Source organism: Bombina bombina, chromosome 4, assembly GCF_027579735.1.
Source record: "Bombina bombina isolate aBomBom1 chromosome 4, aBomBom1.pri, whole genome shotgun sequence".
Lineage (NCBI taxonomy): Eukaryota > Metazoa > Chordata > Amphibia > Anura > Bombinatoridae > Bombina > Bombina bombina.
This window is the reverse complement of record NC_069502.1, coordinates 881,580,162-881,602,968: the sequence shown is the minus strand read 5'-3', so window position 1 is coordinate 881,602,968 and position 22,807 is coordinate 881,580,162. Positions and strand designations below refer to the sequence as shown.

At 43.0% G+C, this 22,807-nt stretch overlaps 1 protein-coding gene across 1 annotated transcript in view; it reads left to right on the top strand.

Annotated features, from left to right (window-relative positions):
- Window positions 1-22,807, top strand: part of LOC128657427 (zinc finger protein 2-like) — a 223,680-nt gene that overhangs the window by 80,274 nt on the left and 120,599 nt on the right. Inside the window, exons 3-4 of the mRNA XM_053711779.1 lie at window positions 21,132-21,236; window positions 22,631-22,735. Of these exons, the coding sequence (XP_053567754.1) occupies window positions 21,132-21,236; window positions 22,631-22,735 (210 nt within the window). The remainder of the gene's footprint in view (window positions 1-21,131; window positions 21,237-22,630; window positions 22,736-22,807) is intronic.

Here is a 22,807-nt window from a genome sequence, read left to right as displayed (position 1 = left end):
CCATGATTCTTTGTTAGCTGGACACCCAGGTTTCAAAAAGACTCTAGAACTCACAAGGAGATCATATTGGTGTAAAAAATCATGTCTCATCATGCCATAAATGCACAGTTTCCAAATCCGCAAAACAAGCACCTTATGGTTTCCTACTACCACTCAGTACTCCATCTAGACCCTGGTCTGAGATCGCTATCGATTTTTTTAGTCGATTTACCAAAATCAAACAACAATAACACCATTTTAGTAGTAGTAGACCTATTCAGCAAGATGTCTCATTTCATCGCATACAATAAATTACCCACTGCTATGGAAACTATTCAACTGCTTATAACACATGTTTTCAAACTTCATGGTCTCCCAAACTCCATTCTTAGTGACAGAGAGACTCAGTTTTCTAGTAGATTATGGACAGAGTTCTGTAAGATATTCAACATTGACAAAAAACGCACAACAGCTTATTATCCTCAAAGTAACGGACAGACAGAAAGATGTAACCAATGGATCGAACAATACTTGAGACTTTATTGTTCCGCTCAACAACATCTATGGTCCACTCATCTTCCATATGCTAAATTCTGCTTTAATAACTCTGTCCACTCCACAACCAAAACCACACCTTTCTTTTCCAACTATGGTTTTCACCCCAGGTTCCATCTACTCCCAGATAATCATAGTCTTTTTCCCAACATATCCGATCTCTGATACTATTTCATCCAAATTCACTATTATACAAACAGCTATTGAAGAATCCAAGAAAACACAGAAAATGTACTACGATAGGAAAAGAAGGAAACCACCGTCCTATGCCATCGGAGACCTTGTGTGGTTATCCACCAGAAATCTAAAACTTAACACTCCCACCAAAAAGTTCTCTCCTTTGTACATCGGACCCTATCCTATAACTCACATTATTAATGTCAATGCTGTAAGGCTCAAACTACCAGACAACATGAAAGTACACCCTACTTTCCATGTTTTTCTCCTCAAACCATATAAAGCCTTAAGAAACCTTTCCTCTGACTACGCTCCTCAGGTCTCCATAGATCCAAATACGACGTTCGTACCATCCTAGATTCTCAGCGTTTTCGTGGAACCCTGCAGTATCTTGTCAGCTGGAAGGGCTACTCTTCAGATCATGATTTCTGGGAACCTGCTGGTAACATCTCGGCTCCCACACTGCTCTCCTTATTCCACCGCAGGAATCCTGAACGCTCTCGCCCCTGAGCACCGGTGTTGCTCTTAGAAGGGGGGATATTGTCAGGACTGTTGACATCTATTGTTACTATTTCTACTGTGCCTTTAAATCCGGATCACCCTTCACCTTGTTATCCTATTTAAGTACAGCTTATTCCTTCCCTCACTGCTTGGTATTGTTTTGTTAGCCACCTTCTGGTAGCCAACGGTATTGTTTCACCTGAGCCTAACTAACCGCAACTCTTTCAAGCAGTCTGGTAACTTCTGAACTTCCAGCCGGATCTACATCGGATCACTCCGCGGTGACGTCACACGCCATCCACGGAGTACACGGAGCTACAGTTTCGCCTGATCCTCTCCTCACACCTATTTGGCACTGGGGATAACTTCTGTTACCCGATCCTTGTCCTATGTTACAGGGAGTCACTTCATCCAGGTACTTGCGATACATGTTTGCACCGCTGACCGGGAGCTAAGTTAATTAAAACAGCAATAACGTGTTTAACATCCTGGGACAATATAAGCATTCCCTGATTCCTAGCATGCTTAATGTTTATTCTCAGTAACTATATGATCATAATCCTGATAAGTTGTACAACCTTATGTCCTCTATATAATGTGACATGTCTGATTCATTATAGCTTATTTCCAAACTCAATGTAAAGATGGTTACTACGTGAGATACTCTGCTGCAACCATTCAGTGTTTCAAACACATGTGGCAGGCCATAGAGTACTCCTCACACTCTGACCTGATACTAACTATAGCCAACTGATTTAATTGTTGCTTGACACTATCCTGGTGGACATCAATGTTAAGTAACAATAACTCTTTTGCTACAAACCAACTATATATATATATATATATATATCTATATATATATATATATATATCATTAGCAAAGATGTGCACTCTCACTTTGTAACAACTGCCAGGGTGCTAGTAAAAATCAATATAAAAAAGTAACAAACTTGCACTCGCTGGTCTTTTTAATGGAATAATTTACTGAAAATTTGTGACGTTTCGAGGACAAAAATCCCCTTCCTCAGACAATGTGTTTAACAAACAATAGTGACTTTATACACTGTGTAAAACCAAACCCCTCCCCTCAATTAGACAAAAAAAACCGCCAAATTGGTAACTATGGTGACCACTAAGTCACATTATACACAAACAAGTGCTATCATATAAAAATATGTATCAATGAGCCATCCTGGCTCTAACATGATAGTGACAGCCCAAGTGCACAATAAGGAAACTGTGATACAATGGAAACAGACGTGAAATACGAACAGATCACATAATCAATAGAATGAGGGTTTCCAATTGATCATTCATACCACCATTTGTTGCTCCATATAATGTCTAAAGATACTAGAGATCAGAATCACAACACTAGTTAATAACTCACCAGAATAGGGACGCATACCAGAGACTCAGTGTCCATTCACTGCCGCACCGGTACACAACGCCGGGTAGGGAACCCGGAACTGCACAGGACTCTCACGTGGGGGGCAATCGGCCAATCACCGGAATTGTTTACCGTTGCCGCAGTGACCATTAGCATCAAGTCACACGTAAGTCTGCAGCGCTGGAATACACACACGCATGATGTTAGCTGAGCGCAGCACTGAATCAAATTAAAGTACAGCAGAATAAGGGTCAATGATGTAAAATCAGACTACACACATCAGGAATACATATCACCACAGTCAGAGATACACCGATAGTCACACCTTCATATACTCTGTCAGACAGAAGCTTCCACATTCAAAAGGGCCCACTTTCACAAAAGATAGAGCTGTAGTTTCCACATTGACCATACTGTGCAATAATGATTGCCAGGAAGATAACCCCCATTCATATGAATATTACAGCCATAAATATCCCAAAGATTAGGACCATAGAAAAGGTTAAGACTAACAAAGATATAGTCACCGGACAACAGACAATATGATAAAATGTCACCCCCAAAAAAGAAATACCTAAATTCAATAGTAACCTACAAATAACATCTCCCAAGCTCTCTACATACCATCAATTAGAGACACATTCAGAGTACAAAGAAAGAAGGGGGAATATACATAGTTAAAAGCCCAAATCACCAATACAGGGTGTAGGAAATGTCAACAGAGCTTAGGTGAATTAAATTGAATTAAATGATAAGTGGACTCTCCCAATCTGTCTATGTGGGTTCCAAAAATTATTATTATGGCACAGGGCAGGAAACTTCAATCTATAAAAAACAGTGCTAATCAAACATAGGGGGGTAGTTATCAAGCTGTCTACTTTTCTGGATTCGCCGGCCCAATACGTCCGCCTAAGCTCGCCTACCTTCGCCGCCGCGGACCTTGAATACGTTCGCCTAAGTTATCAAATAAAGCTGTCAAAAAGCCGCAGGGCGATGAGCAGCGGACTGTGACAGTTATCACTCATCCGATCTCGCTGCCCTTCAGCTTTTTCCCAGCTTTATTGCTAGCCTGTCACTAAGCACTCACACTAAACTACACTGTTCTACCCCCTATACCGGCGCCCCCGGAGCCCCCCGCAACTAAATAAAGTTACTAACCCCTAAACCGCCGCTCCTAGACCCCGCCGCAACTCTTATAAATGTATTAACCCCTAAACCGCCGCTCCCGGACACCGCTGCCACCTACAGTATACCTAGTAACCCCTATCCTGCCCCCCCTACACCGTCGCCACCTATAATAAATTTATTAACCCCTAATCTGCCCCCCCTACACCGTCGCCACCTATAATAAATTTATTAACCCCTAATCTGCCCCCCCTACACCGTCGCCACCTATAATAAATTTATTAACCCCTAATCTGCCCCCCCTACACCGTCGCCACCTATAATAAATTTATTAACCCCTAATCTGCCCCCCCTACACCGTCGCCACCTATAATAAATTTATTAACCCCTATCCTGCCCCCCACTACGCCGCCGCCACTGTAATAAAATTATTAACCCCTAAACCTAAGTCTAACCCTAACCCTAACGCCCCCCTAACTTAAATATTAATTAAATAAATTAACTCTTATTAACTAAATGAATCCTATTTAAAACTAAATAATTACCTTTAAAATAAACCCTAATATAGCTACAATATAAATAATAATTATATTATAGCTATTTTAGGATTTATATTTATTTTACAGGTAACTTTCCATTTTATTTTAACCATGTCCATCAGCCAATCAGATTTTTCCTACCTTAATTCCGATTGACTGATAGAATCCTATCAGCCAATCGGAATTGAGGGGACGCCATCTTGGATGACGTCCCTTAAAGGAGCCGTCATTCGTCGTAGTCCGTCGGGGAAGAAGGTGGTTCCGCGTCGGCGGAAGGAAGATTCAAGACCCGGCTTGGAAGATGACTTCGCCCGGATAGAAGACCTCTTCAGCGCCTCTTTGAAGATGACATCGGCCGGATCGAAGACTTCTTCAGCGCCGCCTGGATGATGACTTCATCGGATGGAAGATTTCTTCAGCGCCACTTGGATGATTAACTTCTTCCGCTCCGGATGTCCTCTTCAGTTCCATCGGTGGCTCGGCTGAGTGAAGACGACTCAAGGTAGGATGATCTTCAGGGGATTAGTGTTAGGTTTTTGTAAGGGGGGTTTGGGTTAGATTAGGGGTATGTGGGTGGTGGGTTTTAATGTTGGGGGGGGGGGTTGTATTTTTCTTTTACAGGCAAAAGAGCTGAACTTTTTGGGGCATGCCCCCACAAATGGCCCTTTTAAGGGCTGGTAAGGTAAAAAAGCTTTGAAATTTATTTAATTTAGAATAGGGTAGGGATTTTTTTTATTTTGGGGGGGTTTGTTATTTTATTAGGGGGCTTAGATTAGGTGTAAGTAGCTTAAAATTGTTGTAAGATTTTTAACATGTTTGTAACTTATTTTTTTATTTTTTGTAACTTAGCTTTTTTTATTTTTTGTACTTTAGTTAGTTTATGTAATTGTATTTAATTGTAGTTATTTGTATGTAGTTTATTTAGTTAATTTAATGATAGTGTAGTATTAGGTTTAATTGTAACTTAGGTTAGGATTTATTTTACAGGTAATTTTGTATTTCTTTTAGCTAGGTAGTTATTAAATAGTTTATAACTATTTAATAACTATTCTAACTAGCTAAAATAAATACAAAGTTACCTGTAAAATAAATATAAATCCTAAGATAGCTATAATATAATTATTAATTACATTGTAGCTATCTTAGGGTTTATTTTACAGGTAAGTATTTATTTTTAAATAGGAATAATTTATTAAAGTATAGTGTAGTGTTAGGTGTAATTGTAACTTAGGTTAGGATTTATTTCACAGGTACATTTCTCTTTATTTTAGCTAGGTAAGCTATTAAATAGTTAATAACTATTTAATAGTTATTGTACATGGTTAAAATAAATTGAAAGTTACCTGTAAAATAAATATAAATCCTAAGATAGCTATAATATAATTATTAATTATATTGTAGCTATATTAGGGTTTATTTTAAAGGTAAGTATTTAGTTTTAAATAGGATTCATTTAGTTAATAAGAGTTAATTTATTTAGATTTATTTAATTAATATTTAAGTTAGGGGGGCGTTAGGGTTAGACTTAGGTTTAGGGGTTAATAATTTTATTACAGTGGCGGCGGCGTAGTGGGGGGCAGGATAGGGGTTAATAAATTTATTATAGGTGGCGACGGTGTAGGGGGGGCAGATTAGGGGTTAATAAATTTGTTATAGGTGGCGACGGTGTAGGGGGGGCAGGATAGGGGTTAATACATTTAATATAGGTTGCGGCGGGTTCAGGGAGCGGCGGTTTAGGGGTTAATATGTATAGAGTAGCTTGCGGTGGGCTCCGGGAGCGACGGTTTAGGGGGTAATAACTTTATTTAGTTGCGGCGGTGTAGGGGGGGTCAGATTAGCGGTGTTTAGACTCGGGGTACATGTTAGGGTGTTAGGTGTAGACATCTCCCATAGGAATCAATGGGATGTCTGTCAGCAGCGAACTTGTACTTTCGCTATGGTCAGACTCCCATTGATTCCTATGGGATCCGCCGCCTCCAGGCTGGCGCTTTGAAAACCAGGTACGCTGGGCCGTAAAAGTGCCGAGCGTACCTGCTAGTTTTTTGATAACTAGCAAAAGTAGTGAGATTGTGCCGCACTTGTGTGCGGAACATCTGGAGTGACGTAAGAATCGATCGGTGTCGGACTGAGTCCGGCGGATCGAAGTTTACGTCACAAAATTCTACTTTTGCCGGTCTCGAGCCTTTGATAACTAAGGCGAATCAGCCGCGCCACAAATACGCTGCGGAATTCCAGCGTATTTGAGGTTGACGGCTTGATAACTAGGCCCCATAGTGTTCAGTCCATGTGGTTGAAGGGTGTTTAATCAAAAGATCCACTTGGCCTCAATTTGTAGAAGGAATGTATCCCTGTCACCCCCTCGCCTCAATGGGGGGACATGGTCTATTAGTGTAAATCTTAAGTCCTGGAGTCCATGTCCTTTTTCCACAAAGTGTCTAGCTACTGGCTGGTCACTCGAACCCTTTTTAAGTGATGTCCTGATTGAAGACCTATGGTTGGCAAACCGAATTCTGGCATCGTCTGTGGTTTTACCCACATAAAAACGCCCACAGCTACAATTTAATAAGTATACCACATGGGTGGTGGTACAAGTTAATACATGCCTAATCTTGTATCTCTGGTTGCGGTGAGGGTGGCCAAAGGTGGCCCCTGGAATCATAGAATTGCAGGTCGTGCATCCTAAGCACCTATAACACCCTGGTTTCTTTTTCTGTGACAACCATGTCTCAGGGGTATAGCAATGAGTCGGATCTGTTAGCATCAGAAGATCTTTAAGGTTCTTATCACGTTTGTACCCCACTCTAGGATGTTGCCAATTACTGAATGGAAGTGATGGATCACCCTGTACAATGTGCCAATGTTCTCTTAGTGACTTTCCCAAAGATCTCGTCAGGGGACTATATATAGTCGTAAATGTCATTCTCTGCTCATCCTTGTTCCTGAAAGTAGTCAGGGTTTTATCCTCATTTTCAGCTAGCACTCTACTCTGATAGACCAGGCGGGGATTGTATCCTCTTTGCGTGAAGCGTTGTTGCATATCTTCAAGTTGCTGATCTCTTCTAGTCTTGTCACTATTATTCCTAATAGTCCGACAGAGTTGGGCTTTCGGAATTGCTTTGAGAAGTGCTACTGGATGATTGCTAGTAGCATGAAGAATTGAATTTCTGTCGGTCGGTTTCCTAAACAGTGAGGTCCCTAATTGGCCATTATCCCTTTTGAAGATATTTAGGTCTAGGAACTCAATGCTTGACATATCATGCTTCAACTTAAACTTTACTGGATTGCAAAGAGAGTTCAGCTGCGCAAACCATGTTTCAAGCTCAGAGACTGTGCCATTCCAGACAATTAACAAATCGTCGATGTACCTTTTATAGAATAGTACTTCAGGCTTGTGGTAGATTCCCATCACTGCTGTTTCGTAGTGCTCCATGTAGATGTTGGCTAGTGAGGGGGCCACATTCGATCCCATGGCCGTACCTGATATTTGCTGATGGTACTTTCCCTCAAACTTAAAGTAATTTAACCGCAGACTTAGATCTAGCAGTTTAATAAGAAAATCTCTCGGAGGACCCACATACGGATATCTATCCAAAGCATCAGACACTAGTTGCTTCCCTGCCTCATGTGGGATGATAGTGTAAAGACTGTTAACGTCGGCCGTTACCAAGATACACGGCTCTTGGAACGTAATAGTTCTTATCTCTTCAATGAGTTGTGTGGAATCCCTTAAGTAGGACCTCATGTTCTTCACCAATGGTTGTAAAAAAAGTCCACAAAAATGGCCAGCCTAGAAGTGATGGAATCGCGAGCAGAGACGATAGGCCTACCAGGAGGCCTCTCCAAGTTTTTATGAATCTTGGGGAGTGTGTATAAAATTGGGCACACTGGATGTTTGATCTTCAGAAACCCCACTGTGTCTTCATCAATCCATCCTTCATGGAACCCCTCTTGCACAACCTGGTCTATGAGTGTTTGAAATTGCTTAGTAGGATCCATATTTAATGCTTGGTAGGTGTCAGTGTCACTGAGTTGGTGCTTGATCTCCTCACTATAGTACTTGTAGTTTAGTACCACCACTGCACCTCCCTTGTCCGCAGTCCGGATTACAATGTCCGGGTCCTTAGAGAGTGTAAAAATCGCTTCTTTTTCTTGTGCAGATAAATTATTATGGTATCTATTGGATCCATAATTTTTCAAATCTTGCGAAACCGATCTCATAAAGGTCTTGATACTAGCATTATTGCTTGAAGGATCAAAAGAGCTTCTTGTCTTAAACATTTGTTGGTTTCCATCGGCAGAGTAATCTTTAAAGAATTCTTTTAGTCTAAGTGACCGTTGGAATCTTTGGCAATCAATATAGGTAGTAAAATCATCACCTTTACCTGATGGCACAAAGCTTAAGCCTCTATTCAAGACACTTCTCTCTGCCATAGAGAGGACTCTATTACTGATATTCACTACTAAGTCCTCCCTGGGGCTAGTAGTTGTTATTGCCTGGATGGTAGTGGTGGCTTTTTCTCTCCAGCCGCCCCTCCGAACATGCGGCCTCTTCCTCGTCTTTGTTGGCCGGCTCGGGTAGTGACCCCTTGAAAAACCTGGTGGCTAGAAGATTGGCCATCCATTACTCCTCTCTGGCCCTGTGTAGCTTCTGAATCAGATCCAGAACTACTATCTACTGTTTGCAGAGACTGTTTTGTATGAAATCTCTGTCTCCTACGGCGCTGTGGAAAGGGTCTTCTGTTGTCACTGCCATTCAACCACCTATAGACCGTTTTTTCTTTATGATCTTCGGTTACCGTTTGCAATTTTCTATTTTTGAATTGCACCAGGGTATCCTTGTATTCTTTAATTTGAGAGGCTAACTTGTCCAGCCACTGTTCAGAGGGATCCTCGGTCATAATCAGCACCTTATCTCTCTCCCATTCTTGAATCTCCACTTTGATCCTATCAAGTTGGTTCCTGACTTCCTCTGTAACCAAAAGAATAAGGTCTAAGGAGCATTTATTGAGTATAGCGCACCAGCGCTTGCAAAACTCTGGGTTGTTGCGTCCAATTGTAGGTTGGTTACGAATTCTAAAGCCCCTTGGGATCATATGCCTTCTATAATATTCGGACAAGTAAACCCCATGTAGTCGTAGGTCAGCTTCTTTCTTTTTTAATTTCAATATTGCCAAATAGATGGCCTGTGCTGTATTGCCACCAGTGGTCTCATCTTCAGGGTTAAATAAAATTCTGGCTGCATCATCCTCAGAAAGGGGGGGGTCTGTATGTTTTCCACATCAGAATCCATTGTAAACTACCACAGTCCAATGGTGGTGCTGGTGATAGGTGTAAGTGTAATAAAACAGAGTCTAATTTAGGAGAGGTCTCTTCCTTGTGGGTGCAACAACGAAAATTGGATATCAGTAGCAAAGTTGTGCACTCTCACTTTGTAACAACTGCCAGGGTGCTAGTAAAAATCAATATAAAAAAGTAACAAACTTTCACTCGCTGGTCTTTTTAATGGAACTGAAAATTTGTGACGTTTCGAGGACAAAAATCCCCTTCCTCAGACAATGTGTTTAACAAACAATAGTGACTTTATACACTGTGTAAAACCAAACCCCTCCCCTCAATTAGACAAAAAAAATGCCAAATTGGTAACTATGGTGACCACTGAGTCACATTATACACAAACAAGTGCTATCATATAAAATATGTATCAGTGCTCCGCTCAGCTAACATCATGCGTGTGTGTATTCCAGCGCTGCAGACTTACGTGTGACTTGATGCTAATGGTCACTGCGGCAACGGTAAACAATTCCGGTGATTGGCCGATTGCCCCCCACGTGAGAGTCCTGTGCAGTTCCGGGTTCCCTACCCGGCGTTGTGTACCGGTGCGGCAGTGAATGGACACTGAGTCTCTGGTATGCGTCCCTATTCTGGTGAGTTATTAACTAGTGTTGTGATTCTGATCTCTAGTATCTTTAGACATTATATGGAGCAACAAATGGCGGTATGAATGATCGATTGGAAACCCTCATTCTATTGATTATGTGATCTGTTCGTATTTCACGTCTGTTTCCATTGTATCACAGTTTCCTTATTGTGCACTTGGGCTGTCACTATCATGTTAGAGCCAGGATGGCTCATTGATACATATTTTTATATGATAGCACTTGTTTGTGTATAATGTGACTTAGTGGTCACCATAGTTACCAATTTGGCGGTTTTTTTTGTCTAATTGAGGGGAGGGGTTTGGTTTTACACAGTGTATAAAGTCACTATTGTTTGTTAAACACATTGTCTGAGGAAGGGGATTTTTGTCCTCGAAACGTCACAAATTTTCAGTAAATTATTCCATTAAAAAGACCAGCGAGTGCAAGTTTGTTACTTTTATATATATATATATATATATATATATAAGTGCATAGATATATCTCAGCAGCTGAGGTCCCACTCTTACACTATGATTTCTTATTTGAAACACTTAGTGAACTTGACTGATCCTGACAATGTGCAACATTAGCTATGTGTAAAACTATTTGTAACTAAATAGTATATTACCTGAAAAAAAACCTGATGAAAAGTGCAAGCACTTGCTCTCACTCCCTCTCTTTTGCTCTCTCTCCCCGTCTCTCTTGCTCTCTCTCTCCCCTCTCTCTTGCTCTCTCTCCCCCTATCTTTGTCTCTCTCTCTCTCCCCTCTCTCTCCCCTCTCTCTCCCCTTTCCTTTGCTCTCTCTCCCCCTCTCTCTCTCCCCTTTCTTTTGCTCTCTCTCCCCCCTTTGTTTGCTCTCTCTCCCCCATTTTTTTTGCTCTCTCTCCCCTCTCTCTTTGGCTCTCTCTCCACCTTCTTTGGCTCTCTCCCCCCTCTCGTTTGCTCTCTCTCCCCCCTCTCGTTTGCTCTCTCTCCCCCCTCTCGTTTGCTCTCTCTCCCCCCTCTCGTTTGCTCTCTCTCCCCCCTCTCTTTTGTTCTCTCTCCCCCTCTTTGGCTCTCTCCCCCCTCTCTTTTGCTCCCCCCCTCTCTTTTGTTCTCTCTCTCCCCCCTCTTTGGCTCTCTCTCTCCCCCCCTCTTTGGCTCTCTCCCCCCTCTCTTTTGCTCTCTCCCCCTCTCTTTTGCTCTTTCTCTCCCCTCTTTGTCTCTCCCCCTCTCTTTGGCTCTCTTCCCCCTCTTTGGCTCTCTCTCTCCTCTCTTTGGCTCTCTTTCCCCCCCCTCTCTTTGGCTCTCTCTCCCCCTCTCTTTTGCTCTCTCTCCCCCCTCTTTGGTTCTCTCCTCCCTCTCTTTTGCTCTCTCTCCCCCTCTTTGGCTCTCTCCCCCCTCTCTTTTGCTCTCTCCCCCCTCTCTTTTGCTCTCTCTCTCCTATCTTTTGCTGTCTCTCTCTCCTATCTTTTGCTGTCTCTCTCTCCCCCCTCTTTTGCTCTCTCTCTCCCCTCTTTGGCTCTCTCCCCCCTCTCTTTGGCTCTCTCCCCCCTCTCTTTGGCTCTCTCGCCCCTCTCTTTGGCTCTCTCCCCCCTCTCTTTGGCTCTCTCCCCCCTCTTGTTTGCTCTCTCTCCCCCCTCTCTTTTGTTCTCTCTCCCCCTCTTTGGCTCTCTCCCCCTCTTTGGCTCTCTCCCCCTCTTTGGCTCTCTCCCTCCTCTCTTTTGCTCCCCCCCTCACTTTTGTTCCCCCCCTCTCTTTTGTTCCCCCTCTCTCTTTTGTTCTCTCTCCCCCCTTTTTGTCTCTCTCTCTCCCCCCTCTTTGGCTCTCTCCCCCCTCTCTTTTGCTCTCTCCCCCCTCTTTTGCTCTTTCTCTCCCCTCTTTGTCTCCCCCCCCTCTCTTTGGCTCTCTCCCCCCTCTTTGGCTCTCTCCCCCCTTTCTTTTGCTCTCTCCCCCCTTTCTTTTGCTCTCTCTCTCCCCCCTCTTTTGCTCTCTCTCTCTCCCCCTCTTTTGCTCTCTCTCTCCCCCCTCTTTTGCTCTCTCTCTCTCCCCTCTTTGGCTTTCTCCCCCCACTCTTTGGCTCTCTCCCCCCTCTCTTTGGCTCTCTCCCCCCTCTCTTGTTCTCTCTCCCCCTCTTTGGCTCTCTCCCCCCTCTCTTTTGCATAGCGATTACTTTGCAAGACATGGCTGCAATCATGAATAATACCCTGTCACAAGTATTAGCCAGATTGCCAGAATTAAGAGGCAAGCGCGATAGCTCTGGGGTTAGACGAGATACAGAGCGCGTAGATGCTGTAAGAGCCATGTCTGATACTGCGTCACACTATGCAGAACCTGAGGACGGAGAGCTTCAGTCTGTGGGTGACGTCTCTGAATCGGGGAGACCTGATTCAGAGATTTCTAATTTTAAATTTAAACTTGAGAACCTCCGTGTATTGCTTGGGGAGGTATTAGCTGCTCTAAATGACTGTGACACAATTGCAGTGCCAGAGAAATTGTGTAGGCTGGATAAATACTTTGCAGTGCCAGTGAGTACTGATGTTTTTCCAATACCTAAAAGGCTTACAGAAATCATTAGTAAGGAGTGGGATAGACCCGGTGTGCCCTTTTCCCCACCTCCTATATTTAGAAAAATGTTTCCAATAGATGCCACTACACGGGACTTATGGCAGACAGTCCCTAAGGTGGATGGAGCAGTTTCTACTTTAGCAAAGCGTACCACTATCCCGGTTGAGGACAGTTGGGCTTTTTCAGATCCAATGGATAAAAAAATTAGAGGGTTACCTTAAGAAAATGTTTGTTCAACAAGGTTTTATTTTACAGCCCCTTGCATGCATTGCACCTGTCACTGCTGCGACGGCATTCTGGTTTGAGGCCCTGGAAGAGGCCATCCATACAGCTCCATTGACTGAAATTATTGACAAGCTTAGAACACTTAAGCTAGCTAATTCATTTGTTTCTCATGCCATTGTTCATTTGACTAAACTAACCGCTAAGAATTCCGAATTAGCCATCCAGGCGCGTAGGGCGCTATGGCTTAAATCCTGGTCAGCTGATGTGACTTCAAAGTCTAAATTACTTAACATTCCTTTCAAGGGGCAGACCTTATTCGGGCCTGGTTTGAAAGAAATTATTGCTGACATTACTGGAGGTAAGGGTCATACCCTTCCTCAGGACAGGGCCAAACAGTCTAATTTTCGTGCCTTTCGAAATTTCAAGGCGGGTGCAGCATCAACTCCCTCTACCTCAAAACAAGAGGGAACTTTTGCTCAATCTAAGCAGGCCTGGAAACCTAACCAGTCCTGGAACAAGGGCAAGCAGGCCAGAAAGCCTGCTGCTGCCTCCAAGACAGCATGAAGGAGCGGCCCCCTATCCGATAACGGATCTAGTAGGGGGCAGACTCTCTCTCTTCGCCCAGGCGTGGGCAAGAGATGTTCAGGATCCCTGGGCGTTGGAGATCATATCTCAGGGATATCTTCTGGACTTCAAAGCTTCTCCCCAACAAGGGAGATTTCACCTTTCAAGATTATCTGCAGATCAGATAAAGAAAGAGGCATTCCTAAACTGCGTGCAAGACCTCCTTGTAGTGGGAGTGATACATCCAGTTCCGCGGACGGAACAAGGACAAGGATTTTATTCAAATCTGTTTGTGGTTCCCAAAAAAGAGGGAACCTTCAGACCAATTTTGGATTCAAAGATCCTAAACAAATTCCTCAGAGTTCCATCATTCAAGATGGAAACTATTCGAACCATCCTACCCATGATCCAAGAGGGTCAGTACATGACCACAGTGGACTTAAAGGATGCCTACCTTCACATTCCGATTCACAAGAATCATCACCGATTCCTGAGGTTTGCCTTTCTAGACAGGCATTACCAGTTTGTAGCTCTTCCATTCGGGTTGGCTACAGCCCCAAGAATTTTTACAAAGGTTCTGGGCTCACTTCTGGCGGTTCTAAGACCGCGAGGCATAGCGGTGGCTCCTTACCTGGACGACATCCTGATACAGGCGTCCAGCTTTCAAATTGCCAAGTCTCATACAGAGATAGTTCTGGCATTTCTGAGGTCGCATGGGTGGAAAGTGAACGAAGAAAAGAGTTCTCTATTTCCTCTCACAAGGGTTCCCTTCCTAGGGACTCTAATAGATTCTATAGAAATGAAAATTATCAAAACTTCTAAATGCTTGCCGTGTTCTTCACTCCATTCCGCGCCCCACGGTGGCTCAGTGCATGGAAGTAATCGGCTTAATGGTAGCGGCGATGCACATAGTACCATTTGCGCGCCTGCATCTCAGACCGCTGCAATTATGCATGCTCAGTCAGTGTAATGGGGATTACACAGATTTGTCCCCTCTACTAAATCTGGACCAGGAAACCAGAGCTTCTCTTCTCTGGTGGTTATCTCGGGTCCATCTGTCCAAAGGTATGACCTTTCGCAGGCCAGATTGGACCATTGTAACAACAGACGCCAGCCTTCTAGGTTGGGGTGCAGTCTGGAACTCCCTGAAGGCTCAGGGTTCATGGACCCAGGAGGAGAAACTCCTCCCAATAAATATTCTGGAGTTAAGAGCAATATTCAATGCTCTTCTAGCTTGGCCTCAGTTAGCAAAACTGAGGTTCATCAGATTTCAGTCGGACAACATCACGACTGTGGCTTACATCAACCATCAAGGGGGGACCAGGAGTTCCCTAGCGATGTCAGAAGTCTCCAAGATAATTCGCTGGGCAGAGACCCACTCTTGCCACCTGTCAGCGATCCATATCCCAGGGGTAGAGAACTGGGAGGCAGATTTTCTAAGTCGTCAGACTTTTCATCCGGGGGAGTGGGAACTCCATCCGGAGGTGTTTGCTCAATTGGTGCTCCGTTGGGGCAAACCAGAACTGGATCTCATGGCGTCTCGCCAGAACGCCAAGCTTCCTTGTTACGGATCCAGGTCCAGGGACCCAGAAGTGGCACTAATAGATGCTCTAGCAGCGCCCTGGTTCTTCAACCTGGCTTATGTGTTTCCACCGTTTCCTCTGCTCCCTCGCCTGATTGCCAAGATCAAACAGGAGAGAGCATCGGTGATATTGATAGCGCCTGCGTGGCCACGCAGGACCTGGTATGCAGACCGAGTGGACATGTCATCCTTTCCACCATGGACTCTGCCTCTGAGACAAGACCTTCTAATACAAGGTCCTTTCAATCATCCGAATCTACTTTCTCTGAGACTGACTGCATGGAGATTGAACTCTTGATTCTATCAAAGCGTGTCTTCTCCGAGTCAGTAATTGATACCCTAATACAGGCACGAAAGCCTGTTACCAGGAAAATTTACCACAAGATATGGCGTAAATATCTTCATTGGTGTGAATCCAAGAATTACTCATGGAGTAGGGTTAGGATTCCTAGAATATTGTCCTTCCTCCAAGAGGGTTTGGATAAAGGATTATCAGCTAGTTCTTTAAAAGGGCAGATTTCTGCTCTGTCTATTCTTTTACACAAGCGTCTGGCAGAAGTTCCAGACGTTCAAGCTTTTTGTCAGGCTTTAGTTAGAATTAAGCCTGTGTTTAAACCTGTTGCTCCCCCATGGAGCTTAAACTTGGTTCTTAAAGTTCTTCAAGGGGTTCCGTTTGAACCCCTTCATTCTATTGATATCAAACTTCTATCATGGAAAGTTATTTTTCTGATGTCTATTTCCTCGGCTCGGAGAGTCTCGGAATTATCTGCCTTACATTGTGATTCTCCTTATCTGATCTTTCATTCAGATAAAGTGGCTCTGCGTACAAAACCTGGGTTTTTACCCAAGGTGGTTTCTAACAAGAATATCAATCAGGAGATTGTTGTTCCGTCATTATGTCCTAATCCTTCTTCAAAGAAGGAACTCCTTTTGCATAATCTAGATGTAGTCCGTGCATTGAAGTTTTACTTGCAGGCTACTAAAGATTTTCGTCAAACATCTAACCTGTTTGTTGTTTACTCTGGACAGAGGAGAGGTCAAAAGGCCTCGGCAACCTCTCTTTCCTTTTGGCTTTGGAGTATAATCCGTTTAGTGTATGAGACTGCTGGACAGCAGCCCCCTGAAAGAATTACAGCTCATTCTACTAGAGCTGTGGCTTCCACCTGGGCCTTTAAAAATGAGGCCTCTGTTGAACAGATTTGCAAGGCTGCGACTTGGTCTTCGCTTCATACCTTTTCAAAATTTTACAAATTTGATACTTTTGCTTCTTCGGAGGCTGTTTTTGGGAGAGAGGTTCTACAGGCAGTGGTTCCTTCCGTTTAAGTTCCTGCCTTGTCCCTCCCATCATCCGTGTACTTTAGCTTTGGTATTGGTATCCCACAAGTAATGGATGATCCGTGGACTGGATACACTTAACAAGAGAAAACATAATTTATGCTTACCTGATAAATTTATTTCTCTTGTAGTGTATCCAGTCCACGGCCCGCCCTGTCCTTTTAAGGCAGGTCTAAATTTTAATTAAACTTCAGTCACCACTGCACCCTATGGTTTCTCCTTTCTCGATTTGTTTCGGTCGAATGACTGGATATGACACTGAGGGGAGGAGCTATATAGCAGCTCTGCTGTGGGTGATCCTCTTGCAACGTCCTGTTGGGGAGGAGAATATCCCACAAGTAATGGATGATCCGTGGACTGGATACACTACAAGAGAAATAAATTTATCAGGTAAGCATAAATTATGTTTTTGTTCTCTCTCCCCCCTCTTTGGCTCTCTCCCCCCTCTTTGGCTCTCTCCCCCCTTTCTTTTGCTCTCTCTCTACCCCCTCTTTTGCTCTCTCTCCCCCCTCTTTTGCTCTCTCTCCCCCCTCTTTTGCTCTCTCTCTCTCCCCTCTTTGGCTTTCTCCCCCCACTCTTTGGCTTTCTCCCCCCACTCTTTGGCTCTCTCCCCCCTATCTTTGGCTCTTTCCCCCCTATCTTTGGCTCTCTCCCCACTATCTTTGGCTCTCTCCCCCCTCTTTGGCTTTCTCTCCCCCCTCTTTTGCACGCTCTCCCCCCTTTCTTTTGCTCTCTCTTTCAAACCCTTTGCACACTCTCTCACAGCCCGTCTCTGGCCACGCCCACATCGAGGCAGCCCGCCCGGCCACGCCCCAATCTCGGCACCCCAGCCAGCCACGCCCCTCGCCGTGCCCCATCATGGCGCTCCTGTCGGTCACACCCCCTGACACGCTGCTTTGCTCTGTGCTCTCTGCTGTGAGGATCCAAACTCTACTGCGCATGACTGCATCTGACAAACATACTTGGCCGTTTATTATATAGGATATTTGTGCTATCGCCTTAAATATCCCGTTCAACAACAACAACAACAACAACAACTATTATTTAAGTATAGATATTTAACAATGTTTCGTTAATCATGCCCTATAAAATTTGAAGAGTCCTCGCCAAACCGCTCATTATAATATTTGTGGGTGTGAGTCCACCGAGCCAGTAGGAAGGTGAGCAGTCTAAGGGGAGTGTCAGCGCTAAACTTCAAAAAGCGCCCCTCACCCGACTTCAGCATTATGCCACTGATGAAGAAGGGAATATTTTTAAAATCCTTTGAAATGCGTCGGGCGTCTGTGTACTAACAGTACACGCTGTTCGTTGCCGTACATCGGCCTCTTTAAGTTATCTCCTTACGCATTGTTTCCGTTGCTGCAACCGGCCGGTGCAGTCTTGTGTATTTTCTAACAGCTGAATTCTGTTATCCACGTATACGCTTTTCCGTTACCTCATATCATTGAGGTTATATAGTGTAAGTGTTTTTAATCCCTCCTTTGTTATTTTATCCATTTGAATAAATAGAATTGCACTATTTTGCGTCCTTTCTTCTCCTTCTATATTCCTCCATGCCCCCCGGGGTCCTGAGCCAATCAGACAACTAGAGAACGGGTTAGAGATCCAGGAGCTGATTCATTACATCCAGTACACCATACTAAAAGGGAAAAGGGCTGCCCGAGTTACAGATTCCATCGCTTCAACCTTTCCTCATATGATTGGGGTATGAGTCTGTAAATAGATTCCAAATAGGGGCAGAACCTTGGGGTTTCTTTTTTCTCAACTTTGTGTCTCTCCTGTTTGCCATCAGGAAACTCCAGGAACTGCATATGGAGAGATTTTGACATCACCCTTTACTCTGTTTCATCATGTTTTATTGTTGATTATTTTATTATATATTTTTTTACCACTTTATTTCTTTTTCACCATTTTATAACTATCCTAAGATCTTAGCCAGCGTGCATTGTGTCTCTCTGCATTTTTTGGGACTTTAATTTTACCATTACGACCAGTATTGCTTGTGAACCAATCAGTTGTTTTCATTTTATTACACTTGTTTGTGTATTTTGATCCAGTATTTGTATTTGTATCCTGTATCTAACTAAGCACTTATTATATCCCAGTACCTTTGTATTATATTTTCTATCATTAGGGACTGAGTGAAAGAGTTACATTACCCCTTTGGGTATTGTATTTTCTAGCAGCTGGTGTAGATCATACTTTTGTCAGACTTTTTTGAGCTGCACTGTCACCAGAGCCACAGGCAGTTAACCCCAGACAGGTCTGGGTGCAAGGTCCATAGGGAAAATTACAAAACAAATTATTACAGCACACAGAGAAAGTCCAGCACTCACTTACAAGCTCTCAGCTAAGATTAAAGGGATACTAACCCCACATTTTTTTCTTTCATGATTCAGATAGAGCATGCAATTTTAGGAAACTTTATAATTTACTCCTATTATCATTTTTTCTTTGTTCTCATGTTATCTTGATTTGAAAAAGCAGTAATAAAAGGTTAGGAGCCGGCCCATTTTTAGTTCAGCACCTTGGTAGAGCTTGCTGATTGGTTTGCTACATTTAGCCACAAATCAGCAAGTGCTACCCAGGTGCTGAACAAAAAATGGTCCAGCTCTAAAGCTTACAGTACTGCTTTTTCAAATTAAGATAGCATGAGAACAAAGAAAAAGTGATAATAGGAGTAAATTAGAAAGGTGCTTAAAATCTCATGCTCTATCTGAATCATGAAAGAAAAAAATTGGGTTTAGTATCCCTTTAAAAGCAAAAATGGAAGAGTTAGTTACCGCATCTCGCCAAATGGGATAAGCCCAGGTACCACGTCAAGGTCTCTTCCCTAAACAGCCACACAATGCAAGCTCTCAATCCAACAAACTGGGAGCAAGTGAAGGGTGCACAGGCTTATGTAATCACCCTAGACATATACAAAACACGGAAGGGGACTGCACTCTCAGACCGGACCGGGTACACATATTATGACCAAGCAAGAGAGTGCAGTCCCCTTGAGTGCAAATGCCTCACTGAATCCGCTGTTGCAACTCAGGGATGTCCGTCTTGAGCCTGTAATGGCCCGTAGATGTTTTCCTCGAGGGTTAGGCTTAAAGACGCGACACCGCCGTCACAATCTGAAAAGTAGATCCGGTGGTGAAAAGTAGATCCGGTGGCGCGGGGTAACAGAGCACAGTGCTAGCGTGACCTGCACTTAGCTCCTACTCCAGAAGTGATCTCAGAGCATGTCATTTTAAGACACTTTTTAATTTAACTTCTATTTTCAAATGTGCTTTGTTCTCTTTGTATGTGGTATGGGTGTGGTATGCACATATCCTACACTAGTGGGAGCTAGCTGCTGATTAGTGCCTGCACACATTTGTCTTTAGTGATTGGCTAACTAGATGTGTTCAGTTAGCTGCATAGTGCAAAGCTGCTCCTTCAGCAAAGGATAACAAGAGAATGAAGAAAATTTGATAATAGAAGTAAATTAAAAAGTTGTTTAAAATTGTGTGTTCTATCCAAATCATCATAAAATTAGGGGGTTTCCTTTCCCTTTAAACTTAATATATTTATATCTTTATATCTGTATATACACTTTTAGTATATTTTCTATAAGTATTTGAATAAAGGTTTTGAGGTACGAGTGCTATTATAAGGTCACTACTTGTCTTCTGTGATATTTACATATTATGTTTATGGACCTTAGCACCGTTATTACTATATACCAGTTTGCCTGCCTATATTACCAGTGCACAAATAACATTGAATATATAAATAGTTTCATTACTTACTTTGCACCTTTTCCTGTAATTTGAGCCGGAAAATTGTGTAATTTCCAGCAAATACATTTAGAAATGCACATGGCAGGTCTCACAAGCCTAACACTGCTACATATCTGCCCCATAATAGCTTCAGCAGACATGATAAAGATACTTCAAAGCAATGGATTTTTCGCTTAAAGGATTACTTTCTGTTATAAATTTTAAGCTAAACAACTAACATATTAAAGTTAATAAACATTAATTAAAACCTACTGACCTATATTTTCTTCAAAACGAAGTTTCATAACGTTCTAAAAGTTATATCTTTTATTCGCTGATGATGTCACGTTATCCTGCCCACTATTTTCAGCACTGCATGTTGAAAATACTTAAACCAATAACTTTGTGTTTAAAGCGCCATTTTGAAACCTAGGTATTGTAAACGGATTGGTACAGAGCAAAGGATACCCACTGAGTGGGTTTGGAAAACAATTAAATTTGCAGACAAGATTTCTGATATACGGTAGAGATATGTTAATGAAATGCTATTGATAAAAAGCGTATTTGGGGTAGTTAGTTAGTAACAGGCATAGAAAATATTTACTTACAGTGGCCCTTTAAATAATGAAATTGACAAGCCTTGTCTACTCCACTAACAAGTCCAGATTGTTTGCTGCAATAGTTTTTTCAGTAGCCAGAGTGTTAATGTATTCCAAAAAAGTCATACTCACCTAGTATGTTAATTTTTTTGCAATACTGCAGAAAATCTTGTAATTACCTGGTATTTACTGTCCCTTTAAGCTAAGAAAAGTAAAAGCACAGAGGAAAAGCACCAGTGTGTATTTGGTGCTATTGTCTATCTGGGAAATACACAAACTGTTTTATGGTAAAGTTATAAAAACTAGATCATGTGATATAAAAACTGAATCTGCTTTATTTGTACAGATACAGATAACACTGACATAGTGAAAGATGAGATAACAGAAGATCTCTGTGTTAGGCGTCAGCTGGGAGCCCCTGATGAGAAAACTAGTGACAGTATCAGCTCAGGTAAGTGTGCGTGTGTGAGGGATGTGATTTACAGGTGAGTGTGCACGTATGTTGTGTGGGAGGGGTGTGAGTTACAGATGAGTGTTCATGTATGATGTGTGTGAGTTACAGGTGAGTGTGTACGTATGATACGTGTGAGAGGTGTGAGTTACAGGTGAGTGTGCACCTATGTTGTGTGTGAGTTACAGGTGAGTGTGCATGCAAGATATGTGTGAGGGGTGTGAGTTACAGGTGAGTGTGCATGCAAGATGCGTGTGAGAGGTGTGAGTTACAGGTGAGTGTGCACCTATGTTGTGTGTGAGTTACAGGTGAGTGTGCATGCAAGATGTGTGTGAGGGGTGTGAGTTACAGGTGAGTGTGCATGCAAGATGTGTGTGAGGGGTGTGAGTTACAGGTGAGTGTGCACCTATGATGCGTGTGAGAGGTGTGAGTTACAGGTGAGTATGCATGTATGACATGTGTGAAGGGTGTGAGTTACAGGTAAGTGTGCACCTATGTTGTGTGTGAGGGGTGTGAGTTACAGGTGAGTGTGCAAGTATAATGTGTGTCAGGGATATGGATTACAGGTGAGTGCACGTATGATGTGGGTGAGGCATGTGAGTTACAGGTGATTGTGTACGTATGATGTGTGAGGGATGTGAGTTACAGGTGAGTGTGCACATATGATATGTGTGAGGGATGTGAGTTACAGGTTAGTGTGCACATATGATATGTGTGAGAGATGTGAGCTACAGGTGAGCGTGCACATATGTGTGTGAGGGATGTGAATTACAGGTGAGTGTGCATGTATGTTGTGTGTAAGGGATGTGAGTTACAGGTGAGTGTACACTTATAAAGTGTGTAGGGGTTTGAAGTACAGGTGAGTGTGCACATATGATGTGAGTTACAGATGATTGTGCATGTATGATGTGTTTGTGAGGAATGTGAGTTACAGGTGAGTGTGCACCTATGATGTGTGTGAGTGATGCGATTTACAGGTGAGTGTGCACATATGTGTGTGAGGGATGTGAGTTACAGGTGAGTGTGCATGTATGATGTGTGTAAGTGGTGTGAGTTACAGGTGAGTGTGCACCTATGATGTGTGTGATTGATGCGATTTACAGGTGAGTGTGCACATATGTGTGTGAGGAATGTGAGTTACAGGTGAGTGTGCACGTATGATGTGTGGGAGCGATTGTGCACGTATTATGTGTGTGAGTTACAGGTGAGTGTGCACGTGTGAAGGGTGTGAGTTACGGGTGAGTGTGCATGTATTATGTGTGTGAGTGATGTGAGTTACAGGTGAGTGTGCACGTACGATGTGTGTGTGAGGGATGAGTTACAGGTAATTGTGCATGTAAATTATAAAAACTAGATCATGTGATATAAAAACTGAATCTGCTTTATTTGTACAGATACAGATAACACTGACATAGTGAAAGATGAGATAACAGAAGATCTCTGTGTTAGGCATCAGCTGGGAGCCCCTGATGAGAAAACTAGTGACATTATCAGCTCAGGTAAGTGTGCATGTGTGAGGGATGTGATTTACAGGTGAGTGTGCACGTATGATGTGTGTGAGGGATGTGAGT